The sequence below is a fragment of the Rhinatrema bivittatum genome, chromosome 1, assembly GCF_901001135.1.
Source record: "Rhinatrema bivittatum chromosome 1, aRhiBiv1.1, whole genome shotgun sequence".
NCBI classification, from domain to species: Eukaryota; Metazoa; Chordata; class Amphibia; order Gymnophiona; family Rhinatrematidae; genus Rhinatrema; species Rhinatrema bivittatum.
The window spans coordinates 662,257,022-662,284,819 of record NC_042615.1 but is presented as its reverse complement, the minus strand read 5'-3'; the positions used below and the strand labels follow the sequence as shown (position 1 = coordinate 662,284,819).

Genomic DNA, 27,798 nt, shown 5'->3' with positions numbered 1-27,798 from the left:
GCCATGTCATTTGTTTACATAGGAGCGTACACTCTACCAGGTGTCAACGCCTTCCGGTTGTGAATGCTGGCGGTCTCCAGCTACTATCAATCGGTCAGGGGAATCCTATTTCCACTATTTCACTGAGCGTCAGTACACACATCCATAACAGCTTTTGCAAGGAAGATTACTAAGTTGCTATGCTTCCTGTGGGGGTATATATACCCGTGCTGACGTCAGATCCGTCTCCAACTGCTAGCACGAGCATACTATACCCATTCGTTCTGAGTCCATCTGTCTACACTAAGGAAAAGGAGATTATCAGGTAGGGGTGTGCATTCGTTTTGAACTTAAATGTAAAACACTACTTTTTTTTTTTTTTAACTTAAAAAAGTGATGAGGCAAAAACGATCGGATTTCCAACTTATTCAACATAGCTGACCCCCCCAAGCTGGCCAAAAGTTCCTTTTGGGTCGAACGAGGGTCCCGGAGCGAACCCGGGGGGAATCACGTGACGCCGCGTCACTCCGACGTGGCGCCGACGTCACGTGCTCCTTGCAAAGGAGTTCAGAAATGGCGTCCTGACCCCGCTGGACCACCAGGGAGTTTTGGTAAGTCTTGGGGGGGGGGGAGTGGATTAAGGAGGGTGAGGGGTTTAAATTTTTATTTGCACATATGGACATAGACTCAACTTATGGAATTCTCCATATGTCCATATTGACCGCAAATGACCCCCCCTTTCGACTTATGGACTTATGAACATAAACTTTTGGTCTGCACATCCCTATTATCAGGTAAGTAATCTCAACATTGCTGCTGTCATGGTCTCTTGGTAATCAGTAATCTTTGATGACTAAATCAAAGCATCACTATCAGAATGTGTCTTTCTCCATCAGCATTCTGCAATGTGCAGTTGATGCTTTTTCTCCCTAGTAGCTTCATTAAACCAAGTTGTTAACCATGCTCGCAACATGGGTTTGTCTTTCATGGGTGCATAATATCAAGAGGCGGTATTAGAGTTTTTTGCCAAATTGAAACCATAGACTCTAAAGAGGCGGAACTAGTCACACCATGGATAAATTTGGGGACCTTTTCAGTGCAAAGAACTTCAGAGTCAAAATGGTCTCTGGTTCTTCTAATAGAGGTCTCAGACTGTCTAGTTCACATCAATACTAAAAAATTAAAATGAACATTTAAAACTAAATAATCTAACCATAAAACCTCTTCCAAGGATCAAAACACCTGACCATTTTCTAACAGCTGATCTTCTACAAAAAACAAATCCAATAAGTGACCAGCTCTGTGAATAGGCGTATCTAAAAGTTGAGTAAAGCCTAGACTTTGCATACAAGATGCAAAGTCCTCCCTCATATGCAGATGAAAGTGGGGACTCGTCACAAAGTAGGTTAAAATTGCCCATCAAAATCATATGTTTTAAAATGATATCCGAAGCAGTTAGTGCTTTAACAATTGGAGAGTAATTCCAGGACATAAGACCAGGAGGGCAATAGCAAATACCAATTGATCACGAAGAGCCAAATAAAAACAAACATTCATATTGGAGGTCAATTTCTATATTGATGGTGTCAAATATAAAATTACTGAAGATTTAATGACTAGCAAGACACCTCCTCTCTTATTTAGCCGCAGTTTAAAATAGAGTTTATAATCAGGAGGGCATAACTGGTTCAAATCAACCAGATCTGTTTCCAAAAGCCAAGTTTCTGTCACACCAAAAATATCAGGAGAGTGGGCAACAACTAATTCAAACATATGAGTTGACTTGTCCTGACCAACCTATTAACCATGCAAATTTGTAAGTCAGTAAAAGACAGAGGCTGTGTACAGCTGAGAGCAAACAATTTGAATATGAATCAATCATGGTCCATGCCAAATCTTGCTCGCTGCTTAAATATCAGGTCCCCATATCTGCCTGTACATGAAAGAACAGGAATGGCTGTGGAAGGTCTAACAGAAAGCATAAGGGCAAATGCCTAAACCATAATAAAATAAACTAAAACTAAAAACACTGATACAAATAGTAGAATTCATCTGCAATAGACATAATAAAACAAGACAATTATGTTGTTTGAATAGGTGGAAAAAACACAGGATGAGGTGAATCACAAATCACATCCAGTACCCAGAGCCCCAAGCACAAAGGAAAAGAAACAGGTAGCAGAAAGCACACATGAAGCTGCGTACAGAGGAGCCTGCAAACATATCTAGCAGGGTTCAACAAGGTACCAGAAGGTAGTAATTTCCATAGAACAAAAAACTAAAGGAGCTGAAGAGAGGGAAGCTCAAAAGGAATGTGAGAAAATATATTTATGCTGTGTGAGTGGTACTAGGAACAGACTTAAATTGAAGGTGATAGGAACCAAAACGGTGGCAGAATTCAATTTGCATGGGATAGCGAGAAGGGACCTTAGTAGTGGAGGAAGGGAAAAGACCACAGATCAAGTAAGATCTGTGACAGCATAGTAAACAAGCACAGATTGGCAGACTGGGTGTAAAAAATAATTGTCTGCCAAAATCAGTTTCTGTGTCACAAAGCCAGAATTGCTGGTGCTATTTTGTATCTACTCTATTCATAGTATGCAATGGAGATTAAATTCACTAACTTCATTTTTCTGTTTTCTTCAGCACCTGAAAAATACAGTAGCAAGTATCAAATTGAGAAACAGAAGAAACTGAGCACAGACTGGATCCCAGGTAAAAGTTAAAAAAAAAAAAAAGAAAAGTAATATATAGAAATTTTGCTTCATTAGACCACGTGCCACTTTTTTAAAATTAAAAACCAAATTTTTTGGAACATCTGTGGCTTTTGCTCTTTTCAAAGACACCTCAACTGTGTATGTAGCAAAATGATATGCCCTAAGGGTCCATGCAAACAGGGTGTGGCCTTTACTAATAATTGAAGAAGTGAGAACCTGCAAAAATTTGCAGAAAGTATTACTGTAGCTCCTCTTATCTCCAGCTGGCCCTTACCACTTCTTCAATTTCTCTATAATTATCTACCATTCCCTTCCCAGTACTCCACCTCCCAAGACTCAATCTACACCTCCATCTCTTGTCCTACACCAAGTCGCCATCATCTGGTTGTAGATCTTATGCCTTACCAGATATCCTCTTTCCCTGCATCACAGTTGGCATCCTCCATATCTCCCTTGCTCTACTCTTCTGGCTTTCTGCCATGTTTTCCTTTTTCATCTTCTGCTCCCTCCAAACCATTTTTTTAAATCACCTCCCTTTTTATCCCCTCCCTTCTCCCACTTTATGCCTTACCCAAACCCCTCTTCACCAGTCAGTCAGGGCCATATACACGATGGCTACATTTCTACTCTTACTATTAGCATGTTGATTCTGGGTGGGGAAGGGCAGTTAATGCTTTATTCTTTGGTTGCCTGGTGGTCATGTATTTCTAGTACATCTCAATATTCTGCTTTGGCTGGCCCCTCCCACTACCTCTGCTCTCTACCCACTGCTAACTGACCCCCTTCTCTCCTGTAATCTCCTTGGTCCTCCACACCTGCTTTCTCTATCTTCTCCTCCAATTCAACTTCCTGTCCTGATCTTTATCTACTGCTGACTACTCCTCTCATTCTCTCTGCTTGCTTTATCTTCTGGTCTGCACCTCTCCATCTATATCCATGTTATATAATTAACATACTGATAAAGTATTAATGTGGTCTTGATATGTACTGGCAAGCAAAATGTTGTGTGTCATATTATGCATATTATTCTTAGTATACAGTATGCTGAAGGACAGTTTAGGATTATGTTAAATTTGGAAGGTTATTCCTGGTAAACTTCCCGTTTTAATACAATTTTTAGCACATAAAAGCTTAAGTTAGTTGCACCCATAAATGTAACTGCCTGGCTCAGTAGGCATGGAGGAAGCATGGTTTCAGTGAAGATGATGAATATATTAAATTCCTCTATATCTCACAGCTCGGTTTTGTAACTTTGAGTACACCGTGCAATAGAAAGGAGTCATTGTGTTTAAACCACAATACTGTTCAACCCTCCCTCCCTCCCCTCTAACCACCAGCTACTTGGGCCACATGAATGGAGGGTGGAAGTGGTAGGCCTGCACAATGGGCGAGTGATCAGGCCACAGAAAGGGAATCTGGCTTTCTCTCTCTCTCTCTCCTCCTTTCTCAAGGCCACAGGAAAAGGGATCCTCTCAACTCCTCTAGATTTCCTGTTCTTGAATGAATGTCATACTGGCTGCTGACTGTGATGGTCCATTCCATAGTGACTTGTCTGTCACTTTTTTTTTTTGGAAGAAAAAGTAATTTTTTAATACCATCAGAAACTGTTTTTCTGCAATTAACCATGTCAGAAGGGCAAAAGGAAGTGCTTTAACAAAGTTTCCCTATAAAAGGGGCAAGTTCATGATTACTGTAAATATATCCATGAAGAATCTCATATTTGTTTTTCTTAAAAGGTTTTATTGCGTAGTATGATTATTAGAGAAAAAAATGCAGTTTATATTATTTCTATAATGTTCTGCTGTAGATTGGCGTCAACTTCCAAAAGAGATGAAGCCAAGGAAAAAGACCAGATTGAAAGGTAGTGTTTATCTTCTGACCTGTATCTTAATATATTCCTGAGGTGAAAACCCCTCAGTGCTAACACTTGTGCACATACTGAGAAAGAGAAGTGCTGGTTTCAGGAGACATAACAGAGGAAACAAAGGTAAGTGCAGATAATTGCTTAAAACATTCCTGCATTATCCATGACAGGATCTGAAAATGGATGTTGGGCTGTTTGACAGGAACCTCCTAACACATTTTCAGAAGAAGGCGGCAAGCTAAAATCAGATATTTAGTTTCCTGCTTTCTCCCCCATTTGGTGTGCATAAAGCTATGCAACTTTAACAGTCAGCAATGTCACACTGGGTTCTGGTCAGCCTTAAACCATGACTGCTCGAAATTGGAAGGTGTGACAGAAGATTGACAACTCAGCACGTGCCCCATGTCTTGTACACTTTCTTTAAGCATCCACTGTCAGATGTGAAGCAAGGCTCGATAAACCTTTTTGTCTGGCCCAACTTTTTCAGATTTTTTTTCTTATGGTATCAATGTTTTCTTCTTATGCAAGTGCCTTCAGGCACTTGCATAAGATTTTGTATCGGTTCTTTTCTGTCTGCTAGGAGTGGCGAGCATGGTGAAACCAGAGAGTTCGGCACGTGAATGATCATTTTAATTTCTGAATAGAATGTGTTTCCAGTAGTCCATTCCAAGGCTATCTTAATTGTTGTCTAGCAGCACAAGAGGGGGATAATACAGTACTAAAAGCAGAGTATTTGGTACATGCGATAAGCATAGTAATGCTATATTGTGAATTGCTTCATCAATTACTCTTTTCCAAATGTATTCAGCAGACAGAAATAGTAGAACTGGGCCAGTGACCCCTTTAGGACAATTAATTTCTTTCTCTGGTATATTAATTATTTTCAGTTGTTTTAGTGTTCCATTGCCATAAAGTTAATGTGTAAAACTAATGGCTTTAGGTGATGTAGATATGACTGCTTTGAGACATCTAGCTCCTATTGACCCTAGTTCATTGATTTTCTTTTATTTGGAACAGTGTTCTTTCAGTTATGTTAAACTTGCACAATAAAGATTGCCTGCAGGTCTTTGAAGGTATTTCTGCTAACTGATGTCACCATGGGAGAATTGGATAGCATAAGTGGATTGATGTTAGCAATAAGTAGTTACATCCTGACTTGGTTTCAACACATTGAAAATGGAAATACACAAATGTGTAAAATAGTCACTTTTAGGTATTCTTCTGCAAAGTAATATGGAATGCCTTACGTGTACTTTTTGTCTCTGCATATACTCGCCAACACTGTGGCACATACAGTCTTCTGGTTTGCAGAATTCAAGGGCAGTAGTGTTGGACTGGCACATCCTGCATTTGCAGAGTTGTAACTGTAAATTCAGTGCAGGAAAGGTAGAAGTTAGACCACAGAACATATACATTCTAACTGGCAGATAAGAGATTGGGGTCAAGTGGAGAGCAAGAGAGGAGTGGGGAGATGATAGTAGAGGGAAGTGGGAATAGCAGTCAACAAGTAGAGAGCAGAAGAGGAGATAGGAGGGGCCACCAAAGCAGACTCAGCCAAATAATGAATTTCTTAGCATATAGACAGATGGACTCAGGACCAGTGGGTTTAAGCTCCCCTGCTAGTAGATGGAGATGGAACAAGCTGATGTCTCAGTTTATATAACCCTGCAGTGACCCTAGCCTGCCAATATTCTCTTCAAAAGCAACTGTGGACAGACTAGCAAAAATCTTGATTACAAAACGATTAAAAACAGGTAAACAGCTGAGACCCCGCTGACATCACAAGGCGGAACCAGAAAGCGGAAGCAGGAAGCCCTATAAAATCCGGCAGAAAGCGGCGCGCAGCAGACACCGGCACGCCGCCTAAGCCGCGGTCACCCAAGGGGCACACGCATGCTAGGCTTTGCCTGGCTTAGCCTGGATTCGCATGGTTTCACCGGAAGAACTGGACTAAGCGAAGTTCTCAAGGTAAAATTCTTGTTTCTCCTTCAACTCATTCCTACGGGTTAAACTTTGCGGAACATTTGGCTATACAGTTAGACTCTGACTGATCTCCTTGTGGGACAATTTGTTTGAGCTATGCCTCCTAAAAGGAAGGGGAAGGTGAAGGTTTTTCCCTCCCTCCCATTACCATCACATATACAAGCTGAAATCAGTCGCTTTATGATCTCGCCTGCGTTCAATAAGGCAGGTTACGAGGAATCTGGTGTGCCAATTAGTCAGGGAGGACTGATTGTGCCTGCAGAGGAGACCTCCCTCAGTCCTAATACAGGACTTCCACCAGCACGGAGGGAAGGAAATGGGACAATGGGAGAAGCTGAGGTGGAGATTAGTTTGTCTAGTCCGGAAGCGGGGAAGGATGAAACCCGCATTCAAGGACAGACATCCCAATCAGCAGAGGGTGTTGATGGAGCAGAAGGAGGAATAGAATTGCTGCCTCCCCCTATGGGGTTAGAGACACAACTGACCAGCAGGACACCCCCCATCTCATTTCCTCGTCCAGCGGTGGTTACACTGGACAATCTATGGGAGATGATGGCCGGGATGCTAGAAAATATTAAAGGTTTTGAAAATAAAGTGGACTTACTAAGTATGGGACATCAACAGGAAATTTTTCAAATGCAGAAACAAATTAGAGAATCTTCTGATAAAATTAAAGTACTTGAATTTAATGATAAGAAACATCAAGACTTTCATATAGCTGTGGTCAAGGACAGAGAAAATATTGCTAAGAGAATTGAGGCCATTGAAAACAATTCCAAGCGTTTAAATTTAAGAGTCTTGAACTTCCCCAGGATAATAGGGGAAGCTCCCTTAATTTCCTTAAAAAAGTTTCTAATTGAGAACCTTGGATTTGCTGCTGAGGAGTCTCCTACCATATCTAATTGTTATTTCTTACCCAAACCTAAAAATATAGTAACACAAGAAGCTAATCAAATGTTTCAAGGAAATTTGACAAACTTCCTGGAAGACTCTCAAGCACAAGTGATTGATAGGGGGATGTTGTTGGCAATTTTTTCCTCAATTAATGATGTAAATACACTTATGAAAAGGTATTTTGCCAAATACCCCATCAATCACTTTGGCCAATCTGTTAAAATTTTCCCAGACTTAGCTGCTTCTACGCAGATAAGACGGAAAGCCTTTTTAGGCTACCGACAGGAGGTAATTGCTTTGGGATTCTCTTTTAATTTGAGATTCCATGTAAATGTCTTATAGTAAAGCAAGATGAAGTTTTTATTTTTTCCACACCTGAACATTTAAAGAATTTCTTAGAACAACGGAAAATAACAACTTCATCCCCTGTGTCCAATGTTAATTAAATATATGGAAATGCAGGTTTCTGTAATAGCCCTGGTATTGTTGGATAATATGTGTTTAAATACTCCCTTAATTTTTGAGTTATTCCGCATTCCTCTCAAGACTGAATTGAAAAAATGGTTTTGATTGATGCTAACATATATTTCTTGAAATGTAAGTTAAAGAGAGAAATTTCTAACTATCAAGCCATTTAATTTTGTGTTTCTATTGTAAATCATTTATTGTGATTTATTAGAAAATTAATAAAGAATTAAAAAAAAAACCCAACAGGTAAACAGAACTACTCAACCAAACATAAACTGAATTAATGTAAGATTTCAGGTACCCCAAGCTAGGGACTGGGTGGGACCCAGAGCCCCACAGGAGGACTATTGAAACACTCATGCGGCAGCTGAGGGCAGGAAGCTGAGTCCATCTGTCTACACTAAGGAAAACAAAATTATCAAGTAAGTAATTTCTCCATTTCCTAGCATGTAGACAGATGGACTCAGGACTAGTGGAATGTACCAAAGCTACTCTCCAACAGGATAGGAGGCTGCCCACGGTCCAGTCAACACCACACGTGCAAAGGCTGCATCCTCCCGGGCCTGCACATTGGTTATAATCAAAATACAGTGCAGCATATAACCATGTTCTAGACATGTACATGCAATAAAGTAATTTGTATCTCATTTCCTTTAGATTGACATTTTCTGAAACCATTAAGATTATCATGTAGAAAAGCTAATATTTCTGATTTATTCAACTTAATAGCAGCCTGTTTTTCCCATTTGACCACAGTACTGTCTACTACTTTATCATCCCTTATATTTTGGATTGCCCTCCTAAAAGAAGAACATTAATTAGGTTTTCCTCCTTTCCATTAGAGAACTTCTTTCACCTCTGCATAATTATGGAAGTCCTCATTATGTAGGCACAAAGGGGTAGATTTTAAAAAAGTGCGCCAGTTGCACGAACAAAAGTACTTCGGATTTTAAAAGATACGCACGTAGCCACACATATCTTTTAAAGTCCGGGGTTGGCATGTGCAAGGCTGTGCAAAATCGGCAGCCTGAGCACGCTGAGCCACGCAGCCTGCCTCCATTTCCTCCGAGGCCGCTCCGAAATTGGAGCGGCCTCGGAGGGAACTTTTTTTTTGTCCCACCCCCCGGCCCTACCTAAATCCCCCCCCCAACCTTGTTCAATGGAGTTACGCCTCCCGCTGGCAGGCGTAACTCGTGCACGCAGGCTGGCCAGACCCCGACACAGGCCACTCAGCCATGCCCCCGGACCACAGACATGCCCCCGGACCACCCATTTTAGCAACCCCCGGGACTTACGCGCGTCCCGGGGCTTTGTGCGCGCCGGCGGCTTATGCAAAATAGGCGCGCCGACGCACGAGTGCCCTGCTCGCATAAATCCGGCAGGATTTACGTGCGCAGGGCTTTTAAAATCTACCCCAAAGAGTGCACGTAGTGTCGTGCTTGTAGAAAGGCAAAAAAGTCTTTAAACTCCAAATTATAACTTTCCTTCAGTTCCATGAAACTCTTGATCATATTCGTTTGGCCCATAAGAAATTGCTGAATACATTTATAAGACCTTTATTTTCCCAATGCTGGAATAAATATTGAGGATTCTCTCTCAAAGTCATAAAGGAGTAGATTTTAAGAGAAGCACGCATGGGGTACATTTGTACGCGTTACCTGGCGCGCATAAATGTACACCCGATTTTATAACATGCGCGCACTGCTTCACACATGGTATAAAATCCAGCACACACAAGGTGCACACTTGTGCACCTTGTGTGTGCTGAGCCCTAGGGGAGGCCCAGTGGCTTTTCCTGTTCCCTCCAAGGCCACTCTGAAATCGGAGCGGCCTCGGAGGGAACTTTTCTTCCACTCCCCCCTACCTTCTTTAACTTTTACGCCTGCCTCTGTCAGGTGTATCTTGTGCCAACCCCTGGCACAGCTGCTGTGCCGGAGGCCTTGGTCCCGCCCCTGGACCGCCCCCGGATAGGTGCCATGCCCATGACCCCGCCCCCTTCCCGCCCCTTTTTCAAAGCCTCAGGACATACGCGCGTCCTGGGGCTTGCGCGAACCACCGAGCCTATGCAAAATAGGCACGGCACGCGCAGGGGTATGTTTTCAGGGTTACACACATAACCCTTTGAAAATCTACCCCAAAGAGTGTAGAAACTTGATATATGCAATTTCTGCTTACATAGATAACTTGTGCCCTTCATCCTGACTGTATTAATAAACTTTGCCTATACTGCACAGGAACTTCTGAAAGCTATGCTTGAACTAAATTCCCCAGTTTTTTGCATAGTCACATGGGGAGAAATAACTAGTACCCAGCAACCAATCCTTTACGTGCCTCAATACACATGCTAAATCATAATGTCTCCAGATGGGGCAACCCATACCTCCCTGACTCTTATCAACCAGCAAGATAGTTAAAGGGACCTTAGCCTTATGTTTTCCCCACAGAAATGTTCTCAGGATTTTATGAATATTGACAATATCTGGCTTAGTTAACTATAATGGGAGTTGATGTAAAACATGTAGCCATCTCGGCAGTTCCATCATGTTTATTAATTGTATCCTCCCTTTAAGGGATAATGGTAAAGAGGACCAACCATTTAATTTTCTTAATCAGTGGCCCAATATTGACCTCATAAATATGTCCTAAGACACTGGTAAGCAAACCCCAGATATTTCATCTTATGTTCCATCCATTTTAGTGGAAATATTCCTTTCCAATTCTCCTGCAGCTTTCCATATATTTCCAATGCATCCAATTTCTCTAAATTAATTTTTAGCCCTAAGAAGACTCTGAATGCTTCCTGATGTTTCAATACTCCTGTTAATGAATCCTGTGGGAGCATAAGAAAACTAAGACGATATCCGCAAAGGCAGCCAATTTAAAGTCTTGAGATCGCAAGTGGAACCCCGTCACCTGTTTGTCAGATTTGATTTTCCCTAATAAGGGATCTATTGAATGAATATAAAGAAGGAGGGAGAGTGGGCAACCTTGTCTTGTCCCTCTGTGAAGTCTGAAGTCTTCAGAGACATGACCATTGGCTAGAATCACAGATTTAGGCTTCTGATATAGAAAAGAAATATTTTAAATGATTTCTCCCTTAAGACCATATCATTCCATAACAGAAAACAAATAAGGCTACAATAAAGCTGAATTGTCCTTATCATTGGCATTATTAATTTCAAACTCTTCCCATTTATTCTGTAAAAATAATTTAAATTCTTTATCTTCTAACAAATAACTAGGGAATCTCCATATTTTATCCCCCTTACTCTCCCAGGAAATTTGGAAATCAATCCAGATCATTGCATGATCTGAAATTTCTGTGGGGCCAATTTCCACCCTAAAAATTTTCAGGAAGAAGGTATCAGAAATTAAGATGTATTCAATTCTAGGCATCAACAAGTGGGCCCTAGATACATGAGTATATTCATGAGATGTAGGGTTCAATGTATACCAGATATCCATACGATTCAATTCCTTACATATAAATTTTTATCTCCTTATCTCTATTTGCTGCCATTTGCTGTAAAGACCAGATCTATCCAGGGAAAGGATTGTGTACACAGTTAAAATCTCCAAGTAAAATTAAAGGCCCTCTCATAATCGGTAATAAACTCGCAGACACTCTTGTGAAATAATCATGTCTATAATCATTAGGGCCATAAATATTACAAATAGAGACTTCTTGGCCTTGAATTTTACCAACTTAGATTAGATTACCACATTGATCACTGACCTGGTGACTTAATTGAACAGTTATTTTTCTATGAATCAGGACTGCTACCTCTGCTTTTCTCCCAACAGCAGGTGCAAAGAAGCACTGCCCTACCCAACTCCTTTTAAGTTTTTTACTTTTGGTTTCTGATAAGTGGGTTTCCTGAAGTCCCACTATGAGCCCTTTATGTCTCTTTGTTGCTGCCAAGATTTTTTTCGTTTAATTGGGGATCCTAAGCCATCAACATTCCATGATATACACCGATTATCACCCATCAATAACATTCATAGAGTCAGCTTTAAAACTAGCACCTGTCCAAATTATCAAGACTGAGGATTTCCCAGTCTGGCCCCTCAGTCGTCGTTCCTTTTGATCCCTCTTTGTTCCTTGGAGAGTTCCAAACCATTCTAAGCCTATCGTTTCCCTATGTTCTACACCTGCCCCGATATACCGTACTGGTATCATTTGTATTATCACCTCCCCCGTTCCAAGTTCTACCTCCTATACCCCAGAATAACATATTTCCTACTACCCTTAGTTGGGTAAGTAGATCTGTGAACTGTGCGTTTGGATGCCACCCTACCCCCCCCCCCCCCCCCCATCGCAACCTTTATCTCCAACCAAGAACAATTCAACAAAGTAGAAAATCACAATTATAAGTGTTAAATACATCAAGCCATTTTTCCTTCAAAAAATTATAGACAGTCCTAGGGAAATATGAATCATCTGATATGAAATTTTAAGCACTCCTCCCAACTTCAGAGAGGTGAGCTTGTGACTAACACAAAGACTAGAGCTCAAATGTTTATAATCCCCATAGTCTGACTATCTTGTTCCCTCGATGGGGATAATTTATATAATCGTTTGCCATAGTTGAATGTGCAATCTGTGTTGATGCCGTTAATCACTCTGGTACATCATTTTCAACTTAAAAAAAAAAAAAAAAATCTCCATCTCTATCTGATCTGCACAGACCTTCATTTCCATTCAGAGCAACATTTGCAATTGAGTTTTGCAAATATAATGAAACAAACTAAAAAACGATCCAATTTGGCAATGTAAAAACTACTCCTGGTCTAATGTTCAAACGAAAAGCAAAACTCTATAGTGGGTTTCTTAAATTCCCAGCTGCATTTTCAACTTGCTTCCAGCGTATATCCAAACTCCAAGTTATAACTTAAGGTGGGAGAATTCTTTTGACTTTTTCTGGCGAGTCAAAAGTAAAGGTTTTGCCCTCCTTCCATACCTTTAGTTTTGCTGGAAATAGCATTGCAAATCTTATATTCTTATTAATCAGGTCAACATATCGCTGAGAAGGCTCTCCACTGAGCCGAGACCTGGGCTGAAAAATCTTGAAACATCAAGACTTTCTGATCTTTATATTTAAGATCTTTGGATTTCTTATATGAGTATAAATTTGTGATTTTTAAACCAAATTTAAGAAACAAGCGATCACTATTCTCGGACAGAGCCCCCCTCCACCCACCTCACCGTCTTAGGCTCGACTCTGTGCGCTCTTTCAATAATAAGATTACCTTCCAAGCTCAAAAGTTTCAATTGTATTGGCAACCATTCTTCCAGAAATGACAGAAAGCCCCAGGACCACGCGTAAGTCCCAGGGCTTTGCTTGGGGGTGGGTCGGGGGAGTGTCAGCGGGCATGTTGGGGGCGGCATGGCATTCGGGGGCATTCTGAGGGCGTGGCCGAGGCCTCGGAACCAGCCCCCGGGCCGGGGAATGGCGCGCCAGCAGCCCGCTGGCGCACGCAAGTTACGCCTGCCTCAGGCAGGTGTAATTTCTTAACAAAGGTAGGGAAGGATTTATTTAGGGCTGGGGGGTGGGTTAGGTAGGGGAAGGTGGGAGGGGCTGGAAAAAAATTCCCTCCCGAGGCTGCTCCGATTTTGGAGCGGCCTTGGAGGGAACGGAGGCAGGCTTCTTGGCTCGGCGCGCGCAGGTTGCACAATTGTGCACCCTCTGCGCGCGCCAACCCTGGATTTTATAACATGCGCGTGGCAGCATGTGCATGTTATAAAATTGGGCGTAGATTTGTTCGCGCCAGGTTGCGAAACAAATCTACACCCACATATAACTTTACAAATCTACCCCATATTGTCATACGGACATATCCTAACCCTTTACCCCAATAATACTACATATTCATTCACACATCATTCATACTCATAAAACCTATACCACATAAAATACAGGATTATATATCATTGCTCGCTGTCAATTGAACATTTAGGGGCGGATTTTAAAAGCCCTGCTCGCGTAAATCCGCCTGGATTTACGCGAGCAGGGCCTTGCGCGCCAGCGCGCCTATTTTCCATAGGCCTGCCGGCGCGCGCAGAGCCCCGGGACTCGCGTAAGTCCCGGGGTTTTTTGTCGGGGGCGGGGCCGATCGCGGCGTTTTGGGGGCGGGGCGCGGCATTTCGGGGGTGGGCCCGGGGGCGTGGTTTCGGCCCGGGGCGGTCCGGGGGCGTGGCCACGCCCTCCGGAACCGCCCCCGGGTTGCGTCTCGGCGCGCCAGCGGCCCGATGGCACGCGTGGATTTACTTCTCCCTCCGGGAGGCGTAAATCCATGGACAAAGGTGGGGGGGGGGTTTAGATAGGGCCGGGGGGGTGGGTTAGGTAGAGGAAGGGAGGGGAAGGTGAGGGGAGGGCGAAAGAGAGTTCCCTCCGAGGCCGCTCCAATTTCGGAGTGGCCTCGGAGGGAATGGAGGCAGGCTGCGCGGCTCGGCGCGCGCCGGCTGCCCAAAATCGGCAGCCTTGCGCGCGCCGATCCAGGATTTTATAAGATACGCGCGGCTACGCGCGTATCTTATAAAATCCAGCGTACTTTTGTTTGCGACTGGTGCGCCAACAAAAGTACACGAACGCGCATTTTTTAAAAATCTACCCCTAAGTGTAATAACTCCATTCCATCTAATTCGATGTTTCCATTCCTTTACTCCAACGATGTTTACCCCCTTTACTCCAACGATGTTCACCCCAACAAGGTACCTTTTTGATAAAGTTGTGTACTATTTAAATGCATTATGTAGGGAAGGAAAAAGTGCAATAGAACAAATAAAATATAAAATGTATGCAAAATAGATCTTTTGCTTGTATGTATATGAAATTTTTATATATGATACTGTATACAATTAATGCTATAATTCAGAACCAGATGGTGTTTATGGTTGCTGATTCCCATTATTGAGGTATTAGTATAACAATTGGGGGATCTGAGGTATTCTCTCGTAGTGTTTCAGCAGATAAGGACAGCAAGGTCTACCTAGTCTGCCCATTTCAGATGCAATATTGCCGAGTCTACTCCATCTCAAGCTTTACTCTCTAATCTTCTGAGCTTCTGTGCTTATACTGAATGCTTGTCTGAATTATGCCACTATTTTGATCTTCACTGGGACACTATTCCATGTATCCACCATCCTTTCATGAAGAAATGTTTTCTAATGTTACTTCTGTATCTTCTTCCTTGAAACCTCATATGACCTTTTTTTCTAGAATTTTCTTTCTGCTGCTAGTTTTCTTCTGCATTATTTATACATTTTGAGGTATTTGAATAGCTGTTGTTCTCTCTTCTAGAACAGGAATTCTTGCAACAAATATTTTGGAGGCCGCGGAATATGGTTACCAACACTTGCTGGTAGCCAAACTGACAATTTTTCCATAAAATACTCAGTTAATATTAGCTGATTCCTTAATCCACAATAGCTGCAAAAATATCTAAAGTATACATATTTACGTGCTTAAGTTTTATGCAATTAGATTTGTGTTGCAAATTCTGCACCATAAAGGTGGCCCTTCTCTTAGTTGGTGGTTATCAACTTCTGTTAAATAATTTGAATGTTTTCTTTCTGCTGAAATTAGTTTAGCCATCCATTTCTAATTCTCATGGGACATCAGTTGAAGGTGCCCCTGCCTATAACTTACAACAAACAAGTGTAATTTTGTAAGTTCTGACGCTTTTTTGTTTCTTTGGGCTTAATTCACCATTATTTTACACCAGAGGCACACTTCATAGACTTGTTCATTATAGATTTTGGGTTGTGTTTTTTTAAATTTCTGCCTTCTTCTATCATTGTACCATCATAAGTTACCAAAACTCCCCAGCTCATTTAATAATTGTCACCAGAAATAAAATAGACTGTTAAATTGTTATCATTTAAAATGCATGTTGTCTTCACAGTTGCAAAGAAAAAGGCAAGCATCCCAACACCAAACACTAATGTGGACATAATGAAAAAAATAGAGGTAAGCTTCATCTATTTTTCTTGTTTCACTGGATGAATTTGTATTTTGACCAGAGCTTTTGTGATACCTCATACTCAACTACTAATTGCTAGACTAGGGAACTACTTTTAAGGAACAAACCACATCATATGAAATGCCAGTATTAATGGAAAGATGACAAAATCCTCATTGAAGAGCCAATGTCCAGAAACGACAATGCGTTTTTCGTTTCTGGACATTGGCTCTTCAACAAAGGTTTTGTCATCTTTTCAATAATATTGGCATTTCATATGATGTGTGTTTTTTTTTTCTTAAAAGTTGTTATATTTTTACCACAGTTATACCCAGTTTTTTTGCATAGACTAGGGAACTAAGCATCTAAATGTCAGATGAAATTTAGTGTGAATAAGTGCAAAGTGATGCACATAGGGAAAAATAATCCTTTCTTTTACGTACACAATGCTGGGTTTAGTAGTAGGAGTCATCACCCAGAAAAAGGATCTTGGAGTCATTGAAATCCTCGACTCAGTGTGTGGTGGCAAACATAAAAGGCAAATAGAATGTTAAGAATTATTTGGAAAGGACTGAAGAACAAAGCTGTGAATATCATAATTCCTCTATGTGAATCTATGGTGTGTTGGCACCTTGAGCATTGTGTGCAGCTCTGGTTGCTCCATCTTAAGAAAGATATAGTGGAACTAGAAAAAGTGATAAAGGTGATAGAATAACTTCTTCATAAAAGAGAAGCTAAAAATGTTAGGGCTCTTCAGCCTGGAGAAGAGATATCTGAGAGGGGATATGATAGAGGTTTATAAATCATGAGTGGAGTGGAACAGGTAAAGTAGGGATTGGTTATTTATTCTTCCCAATAATACTAGGACTAGGAGACACTCCATGAAACTAACTGATAGCAGATTTAAAACGAATTGGAGAAAGTATTTTTTCACTCAATGCACAATCAAATTTGGTCAAGGCTTCTAGCATAGCTGGGTTAAAGTTTGGTCAAGTTACTATAACAAAAATTCATAAACAATTAGCTAGGTAGACTTGGGAAAAGACACCACTTATCCCCAGGACTAGGCAACAAGAAATATTGGGTATATTCAATCAATGTGAAGGGGTTGAATATACATAAAAAGAGGCAGCTGTATAGAGAAATTTTGTCTATAAATGTCCTATAGCGTTTATTCAAGAAACACATTTTTAGAGACATTATGAGCATGTGATGGAATCATGCTATTTTCCAAATAGATATTTCGTCGCCACCTCCAGGAAGGAGAAATATATGGGAGTAGGAATCTTGTTTTTTAAACAGGCGTACATATGCACACGTTCATTTGCCCATGCCCAGGGATGCGGCCATTTTATAATGTACATGCATATATTTGCATATGTTATAAAATAGCCTGAATGTGTGTGCACCTATGCACACAAATCCCGCTTCTACCGTGTAAGTTTATGGATTTTCATAGACACGCATGCTGAAGCCATTACCAGTTTTCCCAGTTCATTCTCAGTTCACCAGGTAAAAGACAGGACTTCCAACCCCCTCCTAGCTTAAAAGCTTCCCTTCTCTCCTGTTAGCCTCAATCCTTGCAACCCCACCAATCTATCTATTTATCTTTTTTTTTTTAATGTGTGCAGCAAGAGAAAAGCACTTACATGAGCAACCTTTGTTTCAAAACTTTTATTGAATTTTTACAAAAATAAACAGTTTACATTCAGAAATAGATGTAGGGGGGCGGTTGCTCTGCACGCCCTCACCCACAGACAGAGCAAACAAACCATAATAATACAGAACAACCCCAATAGCACAAACTATCCCCCCTCCCCCTTTCTACCCAAGCACAGGTATAATTGTGGTTACTTGTCATAAGAGGGAATTAAAGTATAAGCTGTACACATGGGCAAAATAAGTTATCTTTCATGAAAGAGAATTCAGATAGAAACTTCAAGTTCTATGAGCTACGTTTGTAGATATGACTGCCAGACTACAAGAAATGATTTGTACTTAATCACCTGGTCTACTTTTTCAATATAAAATTCCATAGTACAGAGATTGAGAAGAGTGATTTTCAATTGTGTAAGGGTGGGAGCTTCTGGCAAAAGCCAGTGCTGCAGAATGGCTTTTTTAACTAAAAGCAGAGCTTTGCAGACCCATAATCAAAGGTGTGGATTGGGAAACTGGATACTCCTCAGATCATCAAAAAGCATGGTCCTTTCTTCTAAGGAGATATGGACTTTTGTGATGTCCTGTATATTTGTTGAACAAGGTTCCAGAGCTTTTGTATGCTTGGACAACTCCAAAATAGGTGCCCCAAGGTGCTTCTAGGAACATTACATTTGAGACATTGGTCTGTGTTTGAAATTTTCATTTTAGCAGTTCGCTCTGGGGAGATATAGGCACGCATGAGAAACTCATATCGGCTCTCATGAAGGCCTATATTTGTAGTGATCGAGTGAGTCCTGGAAGTAAATTTAGTATAAAGATCAGTGAAAAAGGTAACTCCCAGCTCCTGAAACCAACCTGACGATATGTTATCCAAACTTATAGGCAGGGATTTCAGTAGTATTTGTCGAGTTCAGGGTGTTTTAGTGTGCCCTTGGGCCTCAGCCCAGGCTCAGATCTTCAGGGCCGAGCCGAGGGTTGACTGCATGCTCCCGCATGGCTGACGGTCTTACCCTCTGCCAGGCCGGCAACTCCCATGGCCAACAACAGATGATGTTGGAATGTGAATGGTCGTCCGGCCATTCCAAGCCCTTTTGGACCTGCTGCGAACGGCATGGAGCAGCAGGCCTGGCCTGAGGTTGAGGGCAGACGGAAACCTTGACATGTAGACATGACAGCAGGATTGAAGCAACGGCATCGCAGACGAAGACATGACAGCAGGATCGATGCAACGGCATCGCAGACGAAGACTTGACACCAAGGCTGATGCGAAGACATCACGGACCAGTGGTCGATGTGACAGCATCCCGGACCAGGGTCGATGCAACGACATCAGGAACAAACATGACGCCAAGAGTGATGCAACGGCTTCCAGGACGAGACGAGGAGCTGACGAAGTCCAGATGAGAAGCTGGGCGGAAGGACATTGGCACTGTATCTCAGGGCACCCTACTCAGCCCACCCGCGGGACTGAGTCACGGACCAACCCTGTCCCATTGCGCACCCTACACAGCCCGAGAAGGCTGGTCGCGGACCACGCTGAGAACGGGACGAGCCCAGGGAAGGATCCAGTCGAAGCAGAACTCCACGACGGAGCCGATGTCGTCTGAAGCTCCACCAGCGGCTGGCAGGACATGACGGCTCAGGAGCACAGGACACTTGTCCACCTGTAGGCTAGTCCACGCTCGGGCACACATCATCCGAGGGACCCCCGGCCTAACAGGTACTGGAAGGCTCAAGAGTGCTGAAGATGAAGACGCAGGAACAGGACATCAAGGAACCAGGAACAACAGGAACAGAAGATCAAGACGAGGACACCTGGACAGGGACCTCAGGCACGAACATGACTTGGGATGACTAGACGAAGCAACAAGAACTCCATGGAGAAGACAAGGAAGACCTGATGGAGCTCTGGCAGGCAGGCGCTTCCAGAGAGAAGCAACTCCGATCCAAGGCACAGACAGACTGAAGGAGCAGCCCTTTATAGGGCTGAAGCAGGAAGTTCACTTCCTAAGTGGGGCCAGCACACTTCCTATGCCTGGCCCTTTAAATTCAGTGAAGAGGCGCGCGCCGGCGCCTAAGAGAAGGCAAGAGAGCTGTGCAGGACCGCGGACAGCGGCCTGCACTGATGTCAACGTGGGAAGAGGCAGGGCTGGGCCTAGATGCAGGCCCTGATGTCAGCAGCAGCTCCTGCCACTACAGGAAGCCCCAAGGGTGGCTCCAGCCACCAGGAGGATCCCGGGGCTTGCGGCCTACGCCGTGAAGATGGCATCAGTGTCAGGGGCGGTCCCGGCCCCACGAAGAGATGAAACAAAGTCCACGGCTCCTGCCGCGGTGAAGACAAGCAGCACGGGCAGCCTCCGGGTCGCGAGAAAGATCACAGTCTGTGGCTCCAGCCACGTGGGAAGGCCCGACGGCGGCGTTGCGTCGGGTGAAACAGCGGCAGCATGGTGAGTGAGTCTGCTTGTGGGGGAACCCACGGGCAGCACAGTTCATAACAGTATTTTCTGATAAAAAAAAAAAAAAAGAAACAAAATGCCTACTGGGGTCATCCCACTCAAAGATCTCAGCTATTTCAGATTGAAATACTTGGGTTAATTCCTGTTAGTCTAAAGATTTCAGTAATGTCTGGCCTGAAGATATGCATAAAAATGTTTATGGTCTGTCTCATGGAAGTCTCGTAATTGTTGAAAGGATAAAAATCATACCTTTATCACTAAATAAGTGCGCTAGAATCTGGATTCCCTTTCTAACCCAAGTCCTATAAATTGGGTTTTGGATCCCTGGGGTAAATGCCTTATTTCCCTGAAAGGAAAGATAAGGTGCAATCTTCCAATTAAGCCCAAATCTGGAACAAAACCATTTCCATGTCTACCAAATTGACACAACAATCACACTTTCTTTTGCTTGTGGGGGAAAAAAGCCTTTGGTAACATGCAGTATATATCTAAGGTCATAGGGAGCTACCAATTCCTTTTCAATGTTCAAAGGAGTATAGAAAGATGTCCCCATCACCCAATCTCCCATATGGCGAAGATTACATGCCATATTATAACCATGAAGACTGGCGAGATCAAGACCTCCCTGTTTCCCCTTCCTTATCAATTTAGTCAAGGCAATTCTTGGCTTTTTCCCTCGCCAGATGAATAAGCTTATCGATATTTCTACATTGATAATTTCTTGTTTAGTGAAATAGATAGGTAAGGTTTGAAAAAGGTAAAGCCACTTAGGCATTAATATCATTTGGAAGAGCACAATTCTAACAGATAGAGAGAGTGGAATATCCTTCCATGTCTGCAGACTACGCCTAGTATGCTCAAGAAGCAGTCTATAATTGATATCTTTCAATTTAGACGGGTCTCGATATAATTGAATCCTCAAATATTTGAACGAATCTCCTGCCCAGTGCATCGGAAAATAGGGTCCGTATTTCTGGATCACAGAATTATGCATGGGCAGGGCCTCCGACTTGTCCAGATTTAGTTTTAAACCTGCTAATAAGCCATAGTCTGCAAACTCTTGAAGAAGTGAGGGGTAGGGAAGACTCTGGCTCACTAATATGAATGAGAAGTTCATCAGCAAAAGCCACCACCTTAAATACAGAGTCTTTTGTGACACTGGAAGGGATTTCATGGATAGAAGTATTACTTCTTATCTCTTGCAGCAATGGCTCCAGGGAAATTAGAAAGAGAAGGGGTGAAAGGGGGCACCTTTGTCGAGTACCCCTGGTTAAGGGGAAGCTTTCTGATCTGACTCCATTGACCAGAATGGAGGAGGTCGGGTTGTTGTATAATGTTTGCACTGCCTTTAGGAAATGGCCCCCAAATAATCCCATCTTCCGCAATACAGCAAACATAAAAGCCAATTTACACGAAGGTTTTCTCTGCATCTAGGCTTAGGAGTAGAGAGGGAGTGTTCTGCCATTTACTCAGTTCCATGGAAGTGACCACCGAGTACCGCCCTTTTACAAAGCCAAATTGGTCAGGCCCAATTAACTCAGGAAGAACCTTTGCCAATCTGTCAACAAAAATATTCACCAGAAGCTTTGTATCAAAATTTAAAAGAGAAATAGGTCTATAAGCACTGGGTGAGAAGAGATCCTTTCCTATCTTTGGTATTACTGTTATCAGGGCTTCATTGGGAGAAAGGGGAAATCCGCTCGCTTTAATTAAAGCCTTGTAGATTTCCCGCAGCAGGTGTAAGGCCTTATCCCCCAGTAATTTATAGAAATCCGCTAAGAAGCCATCAGGGCTTGGGATCTTTAAGAAGTTGGAATGGTGGATACCAATTTGGATCTCTTGAAGCTCCTGTTGGCTCTCTGTTAAGCCTGGTAGGCCGACCGTATTTAGGTACTGTGCGATGGCTGGTTATTCCACCACCTCAGCAGTATATAATGTTTGATTAAAAACTGCGAAAAATATTAGTGATATCTGCTGGGGAATTTACAAACCCTACCCCCAGTATCTTTCATGGTGGGTATGTAGTTCTGTCCCTTGCATGACCTTACTAATTGAACTAAGAATTTACCTGACATTGCCAAAATGAAAAAACTTTTGTAATAGGTCAGAGATTTTTTGGCTCTTTGGTGTAAAAGCTCATTGAGGGTAGTTTGAGTCATAAGATTAACTGTCTTTAGTAGCCCGGGATGGATGAGCTACATAGGCTTGGTGGGCAGCTCTCATCTGCGTTTCCAAGTGCAAAATCTCATTAGACATAAGTTATTGTGAGCGTTTACAAAGGAAATGATCTCTCCTTGTAGTACGGCTTTTGCCGTCTCCCAGAATAAAATATGTGAGTCTTGGTGTTTGGTATTGTGGTCTAGGAATTCATCCCACTTTTGCTGTAGAAAGTTCTGAAAGCGGGAATCCATATATAGGTACCTGGGGAACCGCCATAGACATGTGGCATGAAGGGGCCTCAGGCCCTCCACACAAGCGACCTTTAAATTCCGCTTGGCGTGCACCAGTCCAACATTCGTGCATCACCCAGATTTGGTGCATGTCTGGCTTTTAAAATTCACCTTTAAATCTATTAATTTTAAAAAGACTTATGAGGACCCCTCTGGATGGTTTATTATTGTCCAAATAGATGTGGGTGGTAAATTGTACACTTTGGTTAACCTATATGCTTCAAATAAAGATCAGGGTAGCTTTTTTGATAAGGTGGCAGAAATGTTAGTGCTTTGGGTGGGAGGATATTGACAGTAATTCTGTGAGGGGACTTTAATATTACAAAATCTCCAGAGCTGGATAATTCTTCAGGAGGGAGTAAAATGTCCAAAACAACAGAGTAAGTTTTAAAGCTCTTATGAACAGATGGAATCTCATTGACATTTGAAGGCAGCGTTTTCCTAAGGTCAGGAACTATACTTTCTTCTCCAGACCTCATAATTCCTGCTCCCGAATAGATTGTATTTGGGTAGAGAAAACAATTGTCAGTCAAGTGATGAGCTCTGACATTGGCTCTTTAACTTGGTCCAACAACACTCATATCTGAATTGATCTCTTTTTCTCTCAGACAGGGGAAACGTAACTGGAGATTAAATGATTCTTTATTGTCTAATGATGGTTATTGAACACAGTTACAGGGAGAAATATCTGAATATCTTCATATTAATGTAGAGAATATATCATCGATGACTCTCTGGGAGTGTTTGAAGGCTGTGGTCCGTGGGAAGCTGATCTCAAGGGCGTCTTACATAAAGTGGAGAGGAAAAAACATGAGGGCAACCTTGTTAAATAGAATATCATCCTTAGAGCGAGTTCACAAACATAATTTGGCTTTTCCACACGTGGATGATAAATGCAGGAAAGGATGTGGAATAGCTGGATTGTTTTATCATATATAATGGACTTGCCCTATTATAACTGAGTATTGGGTCAAGATCTGGGCTTAATAAAAAAAAATATTATAGTTTTAGAATTGGCCCTTTCTCCTAAACGTCTCTATTACATATGCAAATTTTGCAGAGTGATCAGCACTTGCATATATTGTTACACCAGATATTGCTGACTGCTAGATGTGATATAGCTTATTACTGGAAGAACCCTGTAGGTCCTCCTGTGTTGGAAGTTCTTAGATGTCTAGACTGTGTATACAGATTGAGTAAGATTACTGCTTTTAAGAGACACTCTATCTCCAAATTTGAGAAGCTTTGTTCTCCATATGTGCATTGGAAAACCTTACAAACAGCTGGTCACAGTTGAAAAGTACTAGTCTGTTTGCTTATTGGGATTGAATCTATTATGAATACATGTGTTAAAAACAGAATTTTTGCTTGAATTTTGGATTGATAAATTTCTTAAAATTCATTTCCACTGCCTAATAGCGATGGTTTCTATCTATTGGCCTTTATTGGCCCTTACTGAGGAAGGTTGGGTGGGAGCAATAAGTGAAAATTTCTGTTCTGTGTTATGAAGTTTATGTAATTGCATGAATGTTTTGGTTTGTTTGTATTCCACTTATATAACACAAAATTTAAATTATAAAAAAATATATCCTGGTAGTTTAAACAAGAATATGTTTGCATAGTATTAAATTTATTTTACTTGGCACTGTCCCTATACCACACAAATTTTCAAGCAGAGAAACACTGTCTTTTCACTTTCTGAAAGCTTCTCCAGTGGCAGAATTGTTTTTCTTTAGCTCTGTGATGAATAATATACAGAACTTGGCTTCTAGTGCCATAATCGAAGGGCTGACCTCAGCAGAGCCAGAAGGCCGGTGCCCAGTCTTGAGGAATGGGACTGTTAAAAGTAATATGAGTGTGAAAAAAGAAAGACCAGGGAGTGACAGGGTATCATCTTGAAGAAGCAGCATGACCAGGGTCGGCGATGGGTAATGTATCCCTGCAGCGACTAGTTTTCTTTTCTGACCGTTATGGATTTATGTTGAAACATTTTGTGTTCACTTCCGTCTGATTCCACAGTCTGGACTTCCCTAGTCAGGTACTCTTTGCAAGGTCCCTGGGAATTTTACACAATAATTGCTAGCACTTCAGTCCAAAAATCCAGTTCAATCAAGCTTGGTTTCCGAGGCAGCTCTCCTCAAGCAATCAGGCTTCAGGCACAGTTTGGCACAGCCTGTTACTCCAAATAAGCAATTTGGAGGAAACATGCCACCTCCTGCTTGTAGATAAGGACTGAATTAGAGTAAGAACCTCACATCCTCCCCACAGCCACCCACTGGCAGTCTTTTACCTTTTGTTGTTTGATTGCTTCCATAGATCAGGCTCTATTCCTTAGATGTCTTCTTTTCCCTTCCTCTTGCTTTGCTCTTGTAGCCTTGCTTTCCCTTATTTGCACATGGCCTCAGCTTGAGAGGTCCCTGCCTTCCCTACTCTCAGGGGGCCTCCCCTTCCAGAGCCCCTTGGCTTCCTATGATTTCTAGTTTGCAGTCTCTGCTATTCTTCTTCTTGCCTAGAGAGGGTCCTTTACTGAGTTCAGACAAGCCCTTGCCTCTCCTTTCCCGGGACACTGGGATATACCTCCCATTACAATGTCCAAGAAATAATGCAGAGAGTTGGAAAGTGGACTTGATTGTGACCCTCTCTAAAGCATTTTGATTCCAGGATCCTGTACCGTAAGGCTCCAGTAATATCATAAACTCCTCATATAAGGAGTCTCCCTTAATGGATGGGACATTAACTGGCAATTAGTCATCAAGAGAAGCAGTGTACTACCAGTAAATGCTCTGTCTAGATAGAACACGTCCATTAAAAGCCAAAGATGGAGGATTTGGATAGCGTAAGGGATTGGCACAGGAATACAAAATCGCTCACTTGTAGGTGATTGTTTCATATCTGTACTAGCCAAACGTTTTGCTTTAGTGTTGTCTTGTGAACTAAGAGCCCCTGTCATGTCTGGCATCCTTATTGCCCTCTCGCCATAATCCTTCCAGAGTAGGATTATGGCACATCGACAGGACTGGACAGGGGATGGGGAGAGAGCTTGCATTGCTGCTGCCTGTGGATAAATGGAGGACTTTGGCTGCTAGTATTGTCAGTCCAGAGCCTTTCAATACCACTAAATGTAGTAGAAAAAATTTCAAAGAGAAAGCAATTAAGCTAAAATGATTCTGGTTTGTTTGTTTTTTTTTAAGCATTTTCAGGTCGAGGGGTGGGGGGGGGGGAGCTGTTTGTCAAGTTCATAGTTAAGACATAATTTACTAATCTAAAGGTTTATTGCCTTGTATGCTGACCAATTGGATTTGGACTCAAATTCTTCTATTTATCTTAGAATATGATAGCAAATAAGGAGCATAAGGCCCTTCTAGTTTCTCCCATTTTACTTCCTGTTTCAGTGCCATAGCCTACAGTTGATCTTTGGTTTTCCTGTCACTTCACAAGAAGGAATCCCCTATGCCTAGCCCAAGCTTTTGTGAATTCTGTTACTGTTTTTACATCCACCAGTGCCTCTGGGAAGTTGTTCTGCATCTGTTGCCCTCTGAGTGAAGACATTTCCTAATGTTATCTCCCGAGTGTATCTCTTTGGGGCTTCATACTATGATGATGTCCTTTGTTTAAAAGTTCCTTTTTCCACTAAAAAATAGTTTGCATCTTGTGCATTATTTATACCTTTGCGGTATTTGAATATCTGTATCCTGTCTCCCCTATCTCTCCACTTTCACGGCATACAAATATTTGGATCCATAAATCTTATTCTCGTAGGGCTTTTGGTGCAGTTTTGGCATGAGAACCCTCAAAATCTTTTCTGTGGTTTTAGCTCTGCTGGAATCTTCTGTTGAAACAGGCCAATCCTCTGCAACCTTATCTATAGGAGACAGCTTTTATCATAGTTGAGATGCCATACATTTGGCGATCAAGGGCATGGAGAAGATAAAACATAAACCTCCACTGAACTGCTGGTTGAATACCTGCTTCCCCCTTCATTTTTTGTGCTTTTAACATGGGAAGGAAGGAGGACCAGCATGCTGATATCCTCTGATACAGTTACTGGTTCACGGTGGAAACACAATAGTAAAAGGACAGCTAGAAGGAGAGGCATGAATGAATGCATTTTGTTTCAGGAGCTGGAAAAGAAAGGCGATGAAGAAAAATCAGATGGGGAAACAGAGGGGAAAGAGAAAAAAGAGGAGGAGGAAGCTGAGGAAGAAGCAGAGGTGTACAATGAAGAGGAGCAAGAAGAGGTAGCACTTTGCTTCTTATGGCCTCAACTCTGCAATTTTATTTATTTATTTATTTAACACTTTTTTATACCGACCTTCATAGTAATAACCATATCGGATCGGTTTACATATAACAAGGGTATAACTGAAGAAATAAATAAAATAGTAATTAACCAGAGAGGTGAATAAGGCAAAGTTACATTTAACAAGGAGAAAAAACTTGGGAAGCTTAAAGCTGGAAGAAAGAAAGGCAGGAGGAAATATAACATGATACAAAAGGAATTTAGGTTAGAGCATAATGTGCTTTAACCTGTGATTGTAGTGGTTTGTGTGATTGTAGTGGTTTGTGATTGTGTGATTGTAGTGGTTTGTGAAAAATGACATGCAGTGATATTCATGGAAGCTTCCTTTTTATATGGCACATCACCCTCCTTCAGGCTGCCAAATAAATTGGCCTCCTTTCACTCTCTCAATCCACTATCCCTGATTTAAATATGTTTTTTGTCACACCTTATGATATCATTTTAATTTTTTTGGATTTAAATGCAGTAACTAGTGACTTCAGGCAGAGCTCAGGGTGAGTTACATTTCAGATACAGTAGGTATTTCCCTGCCTCTGAGGGCTTACAATCCAAGGGCCTGATTTACTAAAGCTTTTCTCCTATTCCGTGTCTATTGGGAAAAATGCTTAGTAAATGAGTCCCTAAGTTTTTACTTGATGCAGTAGAGGGTGAAGTGACTTGACAAGGTTAGCAGGAATGTCAGTGGGAAAAGCAGGATTTGAACTCCTGGCTTTCTTGAGGCACTGTGAAGTCTATATTCAGACACAGTCTGGATAGCAAAGTTAGCCAGATAAACTTATTCGGCTAACTTTGGAGGCATATTCAAAGGTGCAGCCAAACTATTGAATATTACCAGCTGTCTTAATTAGTTAGCCAGCTAACTTTAGGACAGCTCTTTAACTTGACCAGACTTAGCTGGCTAAGTCATCCAGCTAATTCTGAATATCAGTTAGCCAGTTAATTTAACCTACTAACTCAATTCCTCCCAGTTACACCCCTGATCTGCCCCTAACTTATCCAGCTAAATTCTAGCCACCTAACATATTAGCCAGATAGAATTTAGCTGGATAAAGGCTGAATATAGCCG

The 27,798-nt window shown here is 41.9% G+C and overlaps 1 protein-coding gene across 7 annotated transcripts in view; it reads left to right on the top strand.

The window, feature by feature from the left end:
* Nucleotides 1-27,798, top strand: part of POLR3G (RNA polymerase III subunit G) — a 126,973-nt gene that overhangs the window by 91,098 nt on the left and 8,077 nt on the right. For 6 of the 7 annotated variants that reach the window (XM_029573464.1, XM_029573440.1, XM_029573456.1 and 3 more), the window contains exons 4-7: nucleotides 2,626-2,694; nucleotides 4,504-4,557; nucleotides 15,811-15,875; nucleotides 26,551-26,670. In XM_029573464.1, coding sequence (XP_029429324.1) covers nucleotides 2,626-2,694; nucleotides 4,504-4,557; nucleotides 15,811-15,875; nucleotides 26,551-26,670 — 308 coding nt within the window. The remainder of the gene's footprint in view (nucleotides 1-2,625; nucleotides 2,695-4,503; nucleotides 4,558-15,810; nucleotides 15,876-26,550; nucleotides 26,671-27,798) is intronic. The other variant, XM_029573475.1, reaches the window with a different exon arrangement.